At 49.9% G+C, this 12,773-nt stretch overlaps 1 protein-coding gene across 6 annotated transcripts; it reads right to left on the bottom strand.

Annotated features, from left to right (window-relative positions):
- Positions 1,147–12,299, bottom strand: SERTAD4 (SERTA domain containing 4). Of its 6 annotated transcripts, none has more exons than XM_003130419.4 (4): positions 11,926–12,299; positions 6,843–7,034; positions 5,507–5,622; positions 1,147–3,674 (listed from the first exon to the last, which is right to left on the bottom strand). In XM_003130419.4, the coding sequence occupies exons 2-4, from the start codon at positions 7,015–7,017 to the stop codon at positions 2,916–2,918; spliced, it is 1,050 nt and encodes a 349-aa protein (XP_003130467.1). In that variant the 5' UTR covers positions 7,018–7,034; positions 11,926–12,299; the 3' UTR covers positions 1,147–2,915. The 6 variants fall into 6 exon arrangements, with proteins under 6 accessions (XP_003130467.1, XP_005667937.1, XP_005667938.1 ...); XM_005667880.3 differs by lacking the exon at positions 11,926–12,299 and adding an exon at positions 11,579–11,897; XM_005667881.3 differs by lacking the exon at positions 11,926–12,299 and adding an exon at positions 10,965–11,041.

Consider the following 12,773-nt stretch of genomic DNA (forward strand, 5'->3'; position numbering starts at 1 on the left):
GGACCATTTGCGTTACCTGGATGCGTGTCTAGGAATTATTTTTTTGGTAAAGAAAGTGTTCCTTTCAGTATGCTGGAAATGTCCTAGAAACACACACTCGGTTACTAAATATTACAAATTGCAGAGCTGCTGGATTCAAAGGCACCCCTCATCCTGCAAAGAAGGGCTGGTGGGTTCCACTGAGCAGACGCATGATGGCAGCTCAAGGGAGCACTGTGGAAACCACCAACTCCATCCTCTTCCAGCTTTGGCCACCGCTATCTGGTAATTCTAGGGGGGGGTCTAAAAAGCGAAAGTGGAAGTCCTCTTTTTCCCATGTCAATCTCCTTGAGGTATTATGCTCATAAGAACGCTTCTTTTTTTTTTTTTTTTTTTTTTTTTGCTTTTTAGGGCCACACCTGTGCCACATGGAAGTTCCCAGGCCAGGGGTCCAGTCAAAGCTACAGCTGCTGCCTATACCACAGCCCCAGCCACTCTGGATCCGAGCCACGTCTGCGACCTACACCATAGCTCACGGCAATGCAGGATCCTTAACCCAATGAGCAAGGCCGGGGATCGAACCCACATCCTCATGGGTCCTAGTCGGGTTCGTTAACCACTGAGCCACGAGGGGAACACCCAAGAATGCTACTTTTGACAATTAGCTTCCAACTAGCTTTCACCTTTTAGCAAGTGAAATATTAGCCTCTAGGAACACCAATACAGAATTGCGCTGACTACTACTAGCAGTCACCTCTGTAGCTGTTTTAACTGTTTACCTGTGGGTCATCTTGACAAGAGGACTTTCCATAAGGAATCAACTAGGATTCTGTATTTATGGCTTCACGATATGCTTCCCCCCCCCCGCCCCCGCCCAGAACCTTTACAAAAACGAAAACCTTCAGGTCCTTTAAAACCTGAAATCACCAACCACATCATCACTGACTAACACAGGGCTCTTAATTAACAGAAACCTAAACCTACAAACTAGGACCATCCTGCAACACCTGTTAGCTGGGTCTCTCAAAGTTCTCTTGACCTCTGCAAACTCCGGTGTGCCACTGTCCTCTAAGGTGTCTAGAGTTTGAGGTTTTTTGTTTTTTAAAGGAGAAAGAGCAATGGAAAAGAGAAACATCGCCAACAGCCACTCAAATAAGAAAATCTTAATGAATTTTGATCATTTTAATAAATATATATCAAGAAAACCTCACTTTATTACAACACATTCATATACAAGCATCTATCATCTAAGTTGTCAACATCAAATGTTTATCAAATATTGAAAATAAAGGACAAGACGTTACTATTCAGCCAGAACACAAGAACATGTTTTAAAAATTGGTCCTTGTGGACATTGTCCAATGATCTTACTCATACACTGTATGAATGAGACCTATATTTAATATTAATAAGCAGTGATTTTTTTTTTTAAAAAAAGCTTTATCTTGGAGAAATTGGGAGGACTTACTATTTCCTCCATTTGGCATTTGGTTCCTGTGAAGTACGGTGGAAGGAGGCCCAGGTCAGTGAGTCACCTTGGACACGGGAACCCAGCTGAGCAGGCGGCGGTGGCTGGCATGGGAGGAAGGATGGTCAGAGGGAGGCACTCTGAACGCTCTTAGCAAGGTGCGAATGAAAGAAACGACCGAGAAAAATGAGGACCAAATACATAGGCGCGTTTGCTGACCGAGTCCCATTTCTCCAAAATAACCTTCCCCAAACTACATGTCTTTACATTCTTTAAGAGAAGACCTTATAGATCATCACAACATTTATGAACATTGTGCTTCGTAATCAACAGCGAAAGTCATATATAAAAAACCACATGCTTTTATAATCTAAACGAGTGAAAATGATGCAAAACCGATTAAAGTAGAATGCATGCCACTGGTTCATGAACGTCATCGGACAAGAAAACGCAACAAAATCCCAAACCCAGAACACCCAAACCCCGGCAACAGACCGTTGCCGTAGAAAAGCTCAAGCAGCTATAGTGCTGGTTTCTAATCGCTTTCTCTATTGTCTCCTCCATCCCTTCCTAAAAACGCCACCTCCAAAAAGCAAGTGGGCATCAAACATAAAGGCGATGTCGAATCAAAAGTTGAACGCAACAGCTCGAAGGTAACGACTTCCAAACAATACTGATCCACCCTGTGTTCTTTTTTTTTTTCCTGTTTGTTAAATCCCTGCTGTACTCTGATTTATCCTTAATTTTCACATTGGCAAAAATTAAGATAAAGTAAGGCACCAAAAATCGCCCTGTATAATACCTCTCTAAAAGCCTCATCACCCGTCCTAGGCAAGCTGGGAACTGGCAGGGACCACTCTCTACTCATATTGTTGACTGCTGCCCTAGACAGGTATGTTTCATTACGTTCTATCCTAATTTCATCTGTCACATAAGACTGTTAAATCCACACACTTAACAGTACCATGAAGCCATTTCATCTAGCTCCCTGTCTTCAGTCTTTTTTTTAGAAAAAAAAAAAAAAATACTGTATCATGTAGAAGAAGCAGACATCCTTTGCTGGTTATATCAATTTGCTTACCAAAGAACTACCTAATTAATTGGCAAAGATGTGGGGGGGTTCTTCGCCAGTGACAGGCTCCTTGGGGGTCGGGGGTAGTAGAAATATCACAAGGGCCACATTGTTCCCCCATCTAATCTACTAATCTTTTCTGTAAGAAAACTAAGATATACTTTTAAGCGTTAAGTCAACTGTTTTCTTGGTACTGTCACCACATTTATAAGTAGCGCGCTGATGCCTACGATACAGATGTTTCAGGCAATCTGCTCTCCAGGCATTAAAACGACACGGCATGTTCGTGGCATAATTTTATCAGTTGTACAAAACTATAAAATCCATTCAAAATAAAATTTCTGGGCGCTAATTGATCATGCTGCGCATGCGTCGGGATTGCGGTGAGAAGATGGCTCAAATTTTACTTCCTTTGCTGCAACACAGTTTGTTGCTCGGTGAAGGCTCCTTCTTCCTTATGGACTTTTTCCAAGACTCACTTACATTGTTTTTTTCATTATATCCAGTCTCAAAATAATCATAAAATTGGCCTTTGCACTCAAAAGCAAGGTCATGTCCCACGGGTTCATGGTTTAGGGGGCCGCCATCCCTGCTGGTGTCATCGTCTGCTTTCTCATCATTTAATTTGGCCTTTTCCTGAACACCAAGCGACCTGGCATTCGTAACAAAGATTTCATTGGCAGGTATCTGGCCATCGCCCTTGTAGAGAGGTGTGCTGCCTACATCAAAATCCACCTGGTGGGAGCAACTCGGTAAAGGCGGAGGGGGAGAGGGAGAGGAAGAGGAGGAAGAGGAGGAGGAGGAGGAGGCACTTCCGACGTTAGCATTGACAGACAGGGGTAAATTTAGGTAGTGACCACCACATTCTTGGTAAAAGCAGCAGGCATGAAACTTTTCACACTCCTCTTTGGCCATCCGAGGTCGTTTTCGGTAAGGACAGTCTTGAGCCATAAACCACTCCTGGGCGGAGGCGCCATTGAAAGAGCAGGCGGGAAAGCACCAGTTATTCTGCATGATAATCTCCCCATGGATTCTTTTCATCAAGTTGTTGATCAGGACCGATCGTCGGAGGTACACCTCAGGGTCATCGATAAACTTTAGCTTTTCTAAGGACATATAAAGGATGTGCGCGCGCTCCTCAAAGATCGAGATGGTCTACAAACCAAAACAGGAAGAGACAGCTTAGGAAACGGTCTATGTTCAAGTGGCATGGGGCCCATTTCCCTCCTGGCAGGTTCGGGGTCTGGGAAGGTTGTGGTTCCCCCCCAAGTTCGTTTAGAGATGCTATACCCCTTGTGTGGCTAATGAACACTCGTCCCAGGAGACTCGCTGGTGAGGTGAAGCCCTGGGGAATCCAGCCCCAGGGCAGACCTCAGCAGGGACCGGTCAGGATGCCTGGGCAGTGAGGGGGATGGCACCCAACTCATCTATGCTCTTAGAAGTCAGGAGGGTGGGTTCTTCGGTGGGCAGAGTGACCAGAAAGGGACATAAGGAGAGGTTATGAGTTGCTGGGTATGTCGCTTCTTTATCTGGATGCTAGTTACATGGCTTTTTCCCACTTGGTAAACGTATTAAGCTGGACTCCTTTGATACTCGTGCCTTGATGTGTGTGTATACAAATCACACCCACCCACACCTAGACGCATATGTTACATGTCGGTATTGTATATTGTATGTCTTTTTTTACAAGATGCCAAGATGTGGGTCATCACAAGTATACTTCAAACCCTGGCCATCAAGGACCGTGACATCTGGCTTTCAGCACTGTCCGTCTGTGTTTCACTCTTGCAATTACCTTTGCTTGACAGAGGGACAAAGATAACTAACGAGGCTCAAACCCTAAAAGGACCTGTCGGTTGAAGGGCAAAGGAGGCTCTTTCTGGAGTTGGGCAGAAGCGCTGCAGAGAAGGAATCAGAGGACTCACTCCTGAGCTGTGTGAATTCCATCACTGTGTGATGGTTCGTTCAAATCCAGCAGCAATTTGGAAGACTGTTCTGGCCACAACACAGAAACTAAAAAGGAAACAAACCGCTTGTGTCCTGGGGGCCAGCTCTTCCAGGTCATAAAAAAAGCCAACCCGAGGATCTGTGATTTAAACCAAAGGCAGGAACCACACATGCAGGGAAAAGCCCAGCACCTGCCAATGCATGCTGGTGTCTTTTGATGAGCAGAGTCAAACGCAGTATTTAAAAGGTGGGGGTGGGGAGAGGGAGTAAGAGGTGAGAGAGAGGAAGAAGAGTTAAAACCTTAAAAATCCTCTCTGCTTCTCAAACAACTACGGTCTGGCTTATCCTCTCCTCGATTAAATCAGCAGATAAGTTTTTGAAGAAAGATAACCACGAGGAAAAGGAACTGGTATTTCAAAAGCTCAGCTGGCCGGTTTCATACTTCTCTGCACTTTTCCAATCCTGTTGTTTGCTTCCTACAGATGCAAAAGAGTTGGCTTTGGTCTTTTCTGGGGATGAATGACACGTTTGAACACACTCAACACCAGTGATGAACGCACCCTGAAGAACAGGTTTCTACTTTCGTGCACACACTTCCCAGGGATGGTGAGGGCGACCTCGAGAGGTCAGGAGAAGCCCTGGACCCCCATGCGGGCACACACATGTGGCAACAGGCCTTGGAACTAGAGGTCAGAGAGGGAGAGCAGGCCAGGAGGGAACAAGTGCACTTCTGCACATGTAAAAGCACCAATCACCTTGACCCTTAAGGTAACCTGAGACAAATGCAATCACTTAGTGAAAAAGACGGTCCTTGGACTATGCAATTTTGTTATTTCTGGGTAGAGGCGCTCTCGCTGGCTCCTTCAAATACTTGTGCAAAATAACACCAGGCCCCAAAAAGTGACAACGAGATTAACGTGGCTCCGCGAGCAGGGGCTCATTTTCGTTGCTTGGGTGGGACAATTTAATTTCTGGAAATGGATCAATCGACTAAGTATCTTAAACTCTTAATAAAAGTAACGACTATTAAAAAAACATACTTTATGGCTACAGCTGCTGAGTGGTGGGTGAAAATCCTCTTCTTCCACATACTTCCTCTTAAAGTATGTGATCTTGGATGTTGTTATAGGATTTGAAATTCCCCTGTAATGGGATCCTGTGGTAATAAATCAGATATGACAAATGACATGTGGTTTGCCAGAGGTTCTCCAAACAAAATACGTTCCTTTCCTTTCCTTCTAGAAGATAACGTGGCCACGTATTTGTCTGTACATGTGGCGATTAAAAATAAACATTTGTCTTAATAGTTGCTATCATACGGAATCCTGTGACCCAGGCCAGGCAAGGATTTCTAGACAATTATAGAGGAAAGTGACAGAGTTCCGTATTTACTAAATACTCAGGATCTTAATTCTATGCACAGGTAAACAGTAACATTCATAAAGGGGGGTAGTGTAATAACTCCAAAATAATACCAGTGCTTATTCAAATTGTTGAATTAAATCCATGATAATATAACACCACTGTTCAAATCTATGTATCTTTGACTATAAGCACAACCAACCAAACAACCTGTAAATATTACTGGGCTCCAGGTAAGTAAACAAACGATTATCTGCACATTGGAATGATAATATTCCTTCTTTGGAAATATGAAATTCAGATTTTTTAACTTAAAATCAGGGTAGCAAAAGTCCTGTTCGCTCTAAAAAAGGCAACATATCAACCACAAATTAAAAGAGGTCTAGTTTGTAAAGACCAAGCTTGCAATTCTTTTTAGTAAATCAGACTTCAAGGAGTACTTGTTTCGCATTTTCGGTTCTTAGGTTTTGGGGTTTTTCCCCCAATCATTAGTACTACAGAAAAATCAAAGGAACTCACCTTCCAGTATAAGAATAAAGAACCTGGACTTAAAAAAAAATTTTTTCCCCTCTAATACCAAAGCCAGTGGTGTGCTTAATAAAGAGCCACAAAGCTGCTGGCCCCGAGTGCAGGTTCCTTTATGTCTCATGAGATAAAGATTTCATTGTCAAGCCCACCAGGACGTGTGTTTTGCTCTGAGAGAACCACACAGTTCCAGAGAGGGTAGAACACCGAAATGCAACCTGAAGAGCTTCCGGATCTGGTTTGGTTCTCTTAAAAATACAGATGCATGCCTTTTACCCAGGGCAGCAGCACGTGGAAGCTCAGGTTTGAATGCAATTAAACACCACCCCTGGCCCCTTCCCTGGAGCCTGGGGCTCCCCCAGCAGCAGTATGCAGGAAGCCTGGGAAGTCCCCGGAGCAGGAACTCTGAGCTTAGAAGGGCGCGCCAGACACCACCCCTGCCCATCAGCCTGTTGGCTGAGAGCAGCAGGGGAAGGTCCTGGGCAGTACCTGCCAGCGGGGGACCGGCTCCCCGGTCTCCCTGCAGAGGAGCCTGTGCTGGCCCCGGGGGGCTCGGGCCTCCGTAGCTGTCAGCCTCCCATAGCGTCTGGTACCCAGCAATTTCAGCAGCTCCTTCCGAGACAATGGGCTCGCAGAATCTATTCATGGACAGAACCAGAGTCATCTCTGACGGCCTCAGATCTGGAAAAAAGAGAGAACAGCCTTCAGCACAGACAAGCCAGGGGATGGCCTAGGCAGCTCCCCTCCTTTGCTTCGGGAAACTTCTCCTGCTCGGTCCTCCCCTTTGCTCTGAACCATTTATTATTTTTTCAAAGAAAACCTCAGCGAACTCTCTTGCAGCTATTAGCTCAGCCTCTGTGTTCAGCAATCTGCATTTCAGGGGCGGATCTTTAAAACCCCACTTCTTATTGTTCTCCGATTCCCCTCAGCCCTCTTCCAGACAGCTGCTTTGCCTCCTCGACACAGTTGCCTCTGACCTTCCCGCAGAAAATGGACCGCTAAGAGGCAAGGCCAAAGCCCTTGCTGCTTCTTTCTATTAATAAGGCAAAATCAATTTTCTAGTCAATCCCCCGAGAGTCTCCTTTGATGAAACCCGCTAATCAATCAAAAGGAAAGGAAGGGGGAGGCAGCACCCTTCACCGTAATCCCTGCTGATGCTCTCAGGTTCGGTCTGTTCCTCGGCCCGCCGCCCCTCTTCCTCTGTTCCTGGGGCCTGTCCCGCTACCACATGCTGGGGCTCCCTCCACGCTCTTCTCCCAGAGCCAGGCAGACAGAGACACACTGGGTAGCTGTTTCCACCAGCCCTGATCGGCCTGAACTGGATCTGCCTCCAGTCAAAACACTGAGAGATGAAGACAGAAAATTGGCTCCAGTTTCAAGCCGTGAGTTGCAGTCCCACAGGAGCCAAGCACAACATCAGCGGAGCAGGCAGAATATTAAACAGGAGCCAGGGCTTCAGGGCCAGAGGCAGCCGACAACTCCACACCGCAAAGCCCAGACACAAGGCAGAAACTTTCCAAGAGGCAACCCACCACTGCCCTCTGGTCCAGTTCACGCCGTCCCCAGGGCCTGCAGGCAGCGTGGGAGCCTCTCCGCTCCGGGACGCGCCCTGGGCTCCTCGGTGCCGCAGGTGGTGGGAGCCTTTTCTGTGGAGGCTGAGGGGCTTCGCCGGGTCCTGCAGAGGGCTCGAGAGGGAGTGGACGCGGGAGACAATCTAAAGCAAGAAGGCCACAGATCCGTGGTGACAGTGGAGCAGCCTCAGCGCCTTATGAAGAGCCAATTCCTTCCCAAGACCCAAAGTTCCCACCATCTCACTTAAAGAAAGGTCACCAAGAGTGAGGTCAGATCTGCTTTCTTGAAGATGGGCTGTCTTACGAATAGACCCTCAGGGTCTGGTTCTCACTTTCTTTTCCAAATGACACAGCTTGCACGGGTGAACCACCTATTGTCTTGCGGGGACTGGATGACCTCATGTTAAAACAAGGGTCCGCTTCCTGGTAAAGGAGGAAAGGCGCCAGGCAAAGGGGAAGTAGCTTCATGAAGTGACATTGTCCTTCTGGCTCACAGAGCAGCTCTTGGCAGCCGTGACTCCATCCGTCACCCAGGCTTCTCTCCAAGACCCGAGATTCTGTCCCAACTTCATCGAAGAAGGAAGCCAGCCTTCTAAGAGACAGGGCAGGTGTTTGGGTCATTCGCTGGAATGGGGATCCAGCTGATGGGGCTGCTAAACCACCTACCGCCTTGCTTTTAAAATACCCTCCAAAGAGGCAGCAGCAAGGACTTGGAAAATCTTCTTATAAGAGGAAAAAAAAAAAAGCGGTTCAATGAATTCCCTAAAAAGAAACGGTGGGACATGCCATTTATTTTGCCCTTTGAGTCATCAATCAAGAAATTGAGACCACATTCATTTCACACGAGGCCATTCTATTACCTCGCAAACTCAGCATCCAAACAAGGCATCAAACCTCATGATAATTTATTCCCTGGACAACTCTCATGAAATGGTCCAATTTCTGAACCTTTTCAAAGAGACAATAGCATCAGGAAGTGATGGTACCAGGAGCACATGAATTATAGCCATTATTGAGTCACTGGCCCTGTCTTATTGACAACAGTAGTTTCTCCCTTGAAATTCAAACTCACTTTTGTGCTGGATTCTGGGAATAAGATTCAAGCTTTTTGCCTATGTGGAAATTTTATTACCTATAAACCAAAACAAGTCGACAAATCCATGTCACTGAAGACAGTGAGGCATTTGCTGGCCCCTTGTAGCAACCGCCTTTGGTTAATAGAACATTATATGGCCGCTGTGCTGTTTTACATTAGTAAGAGTTTGTTTATATTTTAATGACTTTTCCTTGTAGTTTTTTGGTTGTTAAGGATTTCAGGGTTTCCATTTGTGACTACTGTTTCCACCATATGAAATTCTATTATGCATTTGAACTTGAAACATGGCATCCATAACAGCTTTGATCTTGGCTGTTTCTTTCCTTTACGATATCCAGTTTCAGTAAGTTCTTCTTGTTTTGAATTGGAAGTCAACTGGAGAGGCTGAGTTCCACAAGTGATTTATGGAAGTTTACATACAATATAAATGAGTTGGGATTATCTGGGAGTGGAGAGGTAATTTTGCCATTGAGTCTTCTTCATCTGTTTAGAACTTGCACTGGGATGCTAACGAATGAAGAAGGCGAGTTCAGTGATCACGAAGAACTGGAGTGTGGGGCGCGAAGCACCACGGATTCTTGGTACTATGAGTGCACATCGAGACTGTCATTTTTTTTCTCCGTACGATGAGATTTACATTATAATTCTGCTAGTGAGTTCAGCCGTTGAAATTCACAAATTTATGTGCTGTTAATAGCAGATAGAGTCACAAAGACATACATGTACAGCAAAAAAAAAATTTTTAACATGGGAGGCAAGTGGATTCAAAAGAAGGGTGTTAAAGTGGGTTTTTTTTCTCTACAAGGGTTTAACAAATAAAAAGGCTCTACCCTTTTATCCTCCGGTTCCTGCATGTCTGTGTCACCAGCCAAGGCAAAGTAGTGGAATGACACCTCGAGCATTCCCAGACGGCCAAGGGCTAAAATGTCAAGTTTTTCCAGCAAATGGTCACAGTGAAGTTACCAAGCCTTTCTATACAGTCTGTTTTTTCCAGATTAGTTGGGATTCTTTTTCTTTTGGAGCCATTATGATGCTAATGGGAGCGACTGGAACAGAGAAGAGCATAGCTGCAGACTGAGTGGTACCTTCCACCTAACAGGGGGTTCTGGTCATTCGCTGCCCCCCCATCTACCATTGGAAAACATTTTCTTAAGACCATTACCGCAGTTAGAGATCTGATTCCAATACCGAAGAGCAGGGAAATAAAGGACTCATCTTTTCAATACACCTTTGACGCTGCTGGGCCTACGCTTCCTGCCCAGGTGGAATCAAGTTCTTGACCTGACATTGTCCCTAACAAGACCCAACTCGCGGTGGTGGTGCTGGTGGTGGCGCAAAGGGCTGGGTGGGAGGAATTAAATCCTTCAACCCTTCGAAATAGGCAGATGTTGCTTTTCCACCAGTCCCTGCAGTACACCTGTCTGCCCTAGGAAAAACATTTCTCAGCAGCAGCTCCGAAAGGCCAAGAGATGTAGGTCGGGTCCTGGGGCTGGGAAGGCAGGTGCTCAGCTGGAGGCTGATGGCGGGGTGCTCAGGTGTCCGAGTCCGGGCACCAGGTCTCCCCGTCCCAGGCCCAAATCTGGGGTCCAAGGTTTGGAGACCGACCCCCTGCAGGCGGGCAGCAGCCACCACGACCGGGTGCCCACAGACACCCCCCCCCCCGGGGGCTCAGTGCCTCAGCTCCTGAGCCCCTCTCCTGGGAAGCGGGCAGAGCCCTGCCGGCCGCCGGCCGCAGGAGAAAGTAAACAACACCCCAAGTGCCTGGGAACAAAGGCAAGTTGTCTTTCCACGGTGCTGGAGCCGTGCGCCTCTCCTGAAGCATAAGAGCTATATAGAGCTATGATTATTCTTTCTTTTCTTCTTCTTCTTCTTTTTTTTTTTAAAGCCAAGTTTCCTTCTAAGGGAAATAAACACCAAAGGTAGGATTCCAAGGAAATGACTCACGGCGGTTGGCAGGGTTCTGGCGTGCCTGGCCCCGGCCCGCGCTCCAGCCCGCAGCAGATGCCTGCCCGGCCCTCCCTCCCTCGCCGGCCAAACCCACTCGGAGCCCGCGGCTGCGGGAGCGCCCTGCGCATCGGATGGACCGGGGCGGCCAGGACGCGGCCCGAGCCTCCTGCAGCCTCCCGCCCAGTCCTCGCCACCCTCGGCCGCGGGGCCGCCTCTCCCCCGCCCCTGCGGTCCCGGCGGGCACTCCGGAAAGTTGCTAGGGCCGAGGAGGTGGGAGGGGAGGAAGGGGGGAGAGAGGCGGAGGCGTGGACCATGCGGGCAGCAGCCTAGACCGCCGGGGAGGTGAGCTGAGGACAGAGGAGCCGCCGCCGCCCGCAGCGCGGCTCGGCTGCTGGGGAGGAGGGTGCGGGGGCGGAGGTGGCGGGGGGACAGAAGGTGTCAGCTCCTGCAGCGATTCCTTTTTCTAGCAAACGCGCGCTCCTGACATCCATCATCCCTCCCTCCCCACCTGCCAAGCGCCGCGGCGTCCAGACCTGGGGGCAGCCCTCCTACTGACCCCTCCTTCCCTAGAATAAGGGAATACGCGGCCACCGAGGACCCCGAGGTCTCACCAGCGCTGCGGTCTCCGCCCGCCCCTAGACTCGGCTCGGTGCGCGCGGGCGGCAGCCCGAGCAGCCCCAGAGGCGGCGGCGGTTCCCGCCCGGAAAGGCTCCGCGGCGCACGCCGGCCCCGGGAAAAGCCCGCGCCGCCTCTGCGCCCGGCTGTGCCCTGGCCCTGTCGCCGCCCCCAGTCCCGCTCCGGCCGGTGCGCGTCCACTCGGGGACCCCGGCGGAGCCCCGGGGCCAGGAGGGCGCGCGGGAGCCGGTCCGCGCCAGCAGCCGCCGGGGGGCACCGGCCGTCGCCCTCCACCCGGCCCGGCCTCTCCGCCCCCGCTGCCCGCGCCCAGCCCGGCTCTTACCGCGGGGTCAGCCGGGAGGCGGCGGCCGCGGCGCTCGAGCTGCTGCTGGCCCGCCTCGGGCTCGGCGCCAGCTCGGCCGCCGGTGCACAGTGGCGCGGGTCCCGGCCCGGCGGCCCGGTCGGCGGTGGCTGCTGGTGCGCGGCGGGCGAGGGTCCTGGCAGGTCCCGCCGCCGCGACTGGGGCGCAGCGCTGCGCCGCCGTCGCTGCAGACGGTTATGGTAATGAGCGGCTCTGTCTAGCGAGGAGCGTGTGAAACCCGTCAATCCAGTTTGCCATTTCCCCGTGGATTTCCGAGGAGAGGTTCTGCAGGATGCCCCCAGGGTGAGAGAGGGAACATGACAAGCGCGCCCGCTTTCCCTCCCTCCCTCCCTCCGCTCCCACCGCCGCCGCCGCCGCTCCTCCGGCAGCACACGGGGCGCCTTCCCCTCACCCCCACCCCAGCCCGCCCCCTGCCTCCTTCCCTCCTTCCCGCCCTCCCTCCTCCTCCCCTCCCCTCCCCTCCCCTCCCCTCCCCTCCTGGTGCCCGGGGACACGCGGGCCCAGCTCCAGCCCGCAGCTCAGACCCCACGCGCTCCCGGGCTCCGGCCCTAGCCCTGGGGGCTCGGCTCCAGCCGAATAATGTATTCACTCTGCAGCCTTCCGAGATGTCTCTCTTTTTTTATTTCGTTTACTTTTGTTGTGGTGTGTGCGTGCGATTTAACAAAAAAAAAAAAAAAAAAAAAAAAAGATCTGTGTCTTTCCCACCCTTTGCAAAAGACTTTCTTCTCCTTTGCCACAGCAAACGGAGATGAGAAACAGATGTCTTTGCAGGACCAGGCAGTTATTCTCCCCTCGTCGCCCGCCCCCGC

The sequence above is a fragment of the Sus scrofa genome, chromosome 9, assembly GCF_000003025.6.
Source record: "Sus scrofa isolate TJ Tabasco breed Duroc chromosome 9, Sscrofa11.1, whole genome shotgun sequence".
In the NCBI taxonomy this organism is placed as follows: domain Eukaryota; kingdom Metazoa; phylum Chordata; class Mammalia; order Artiodactyla; family Suidae; genus Sus; species Sus scrofa.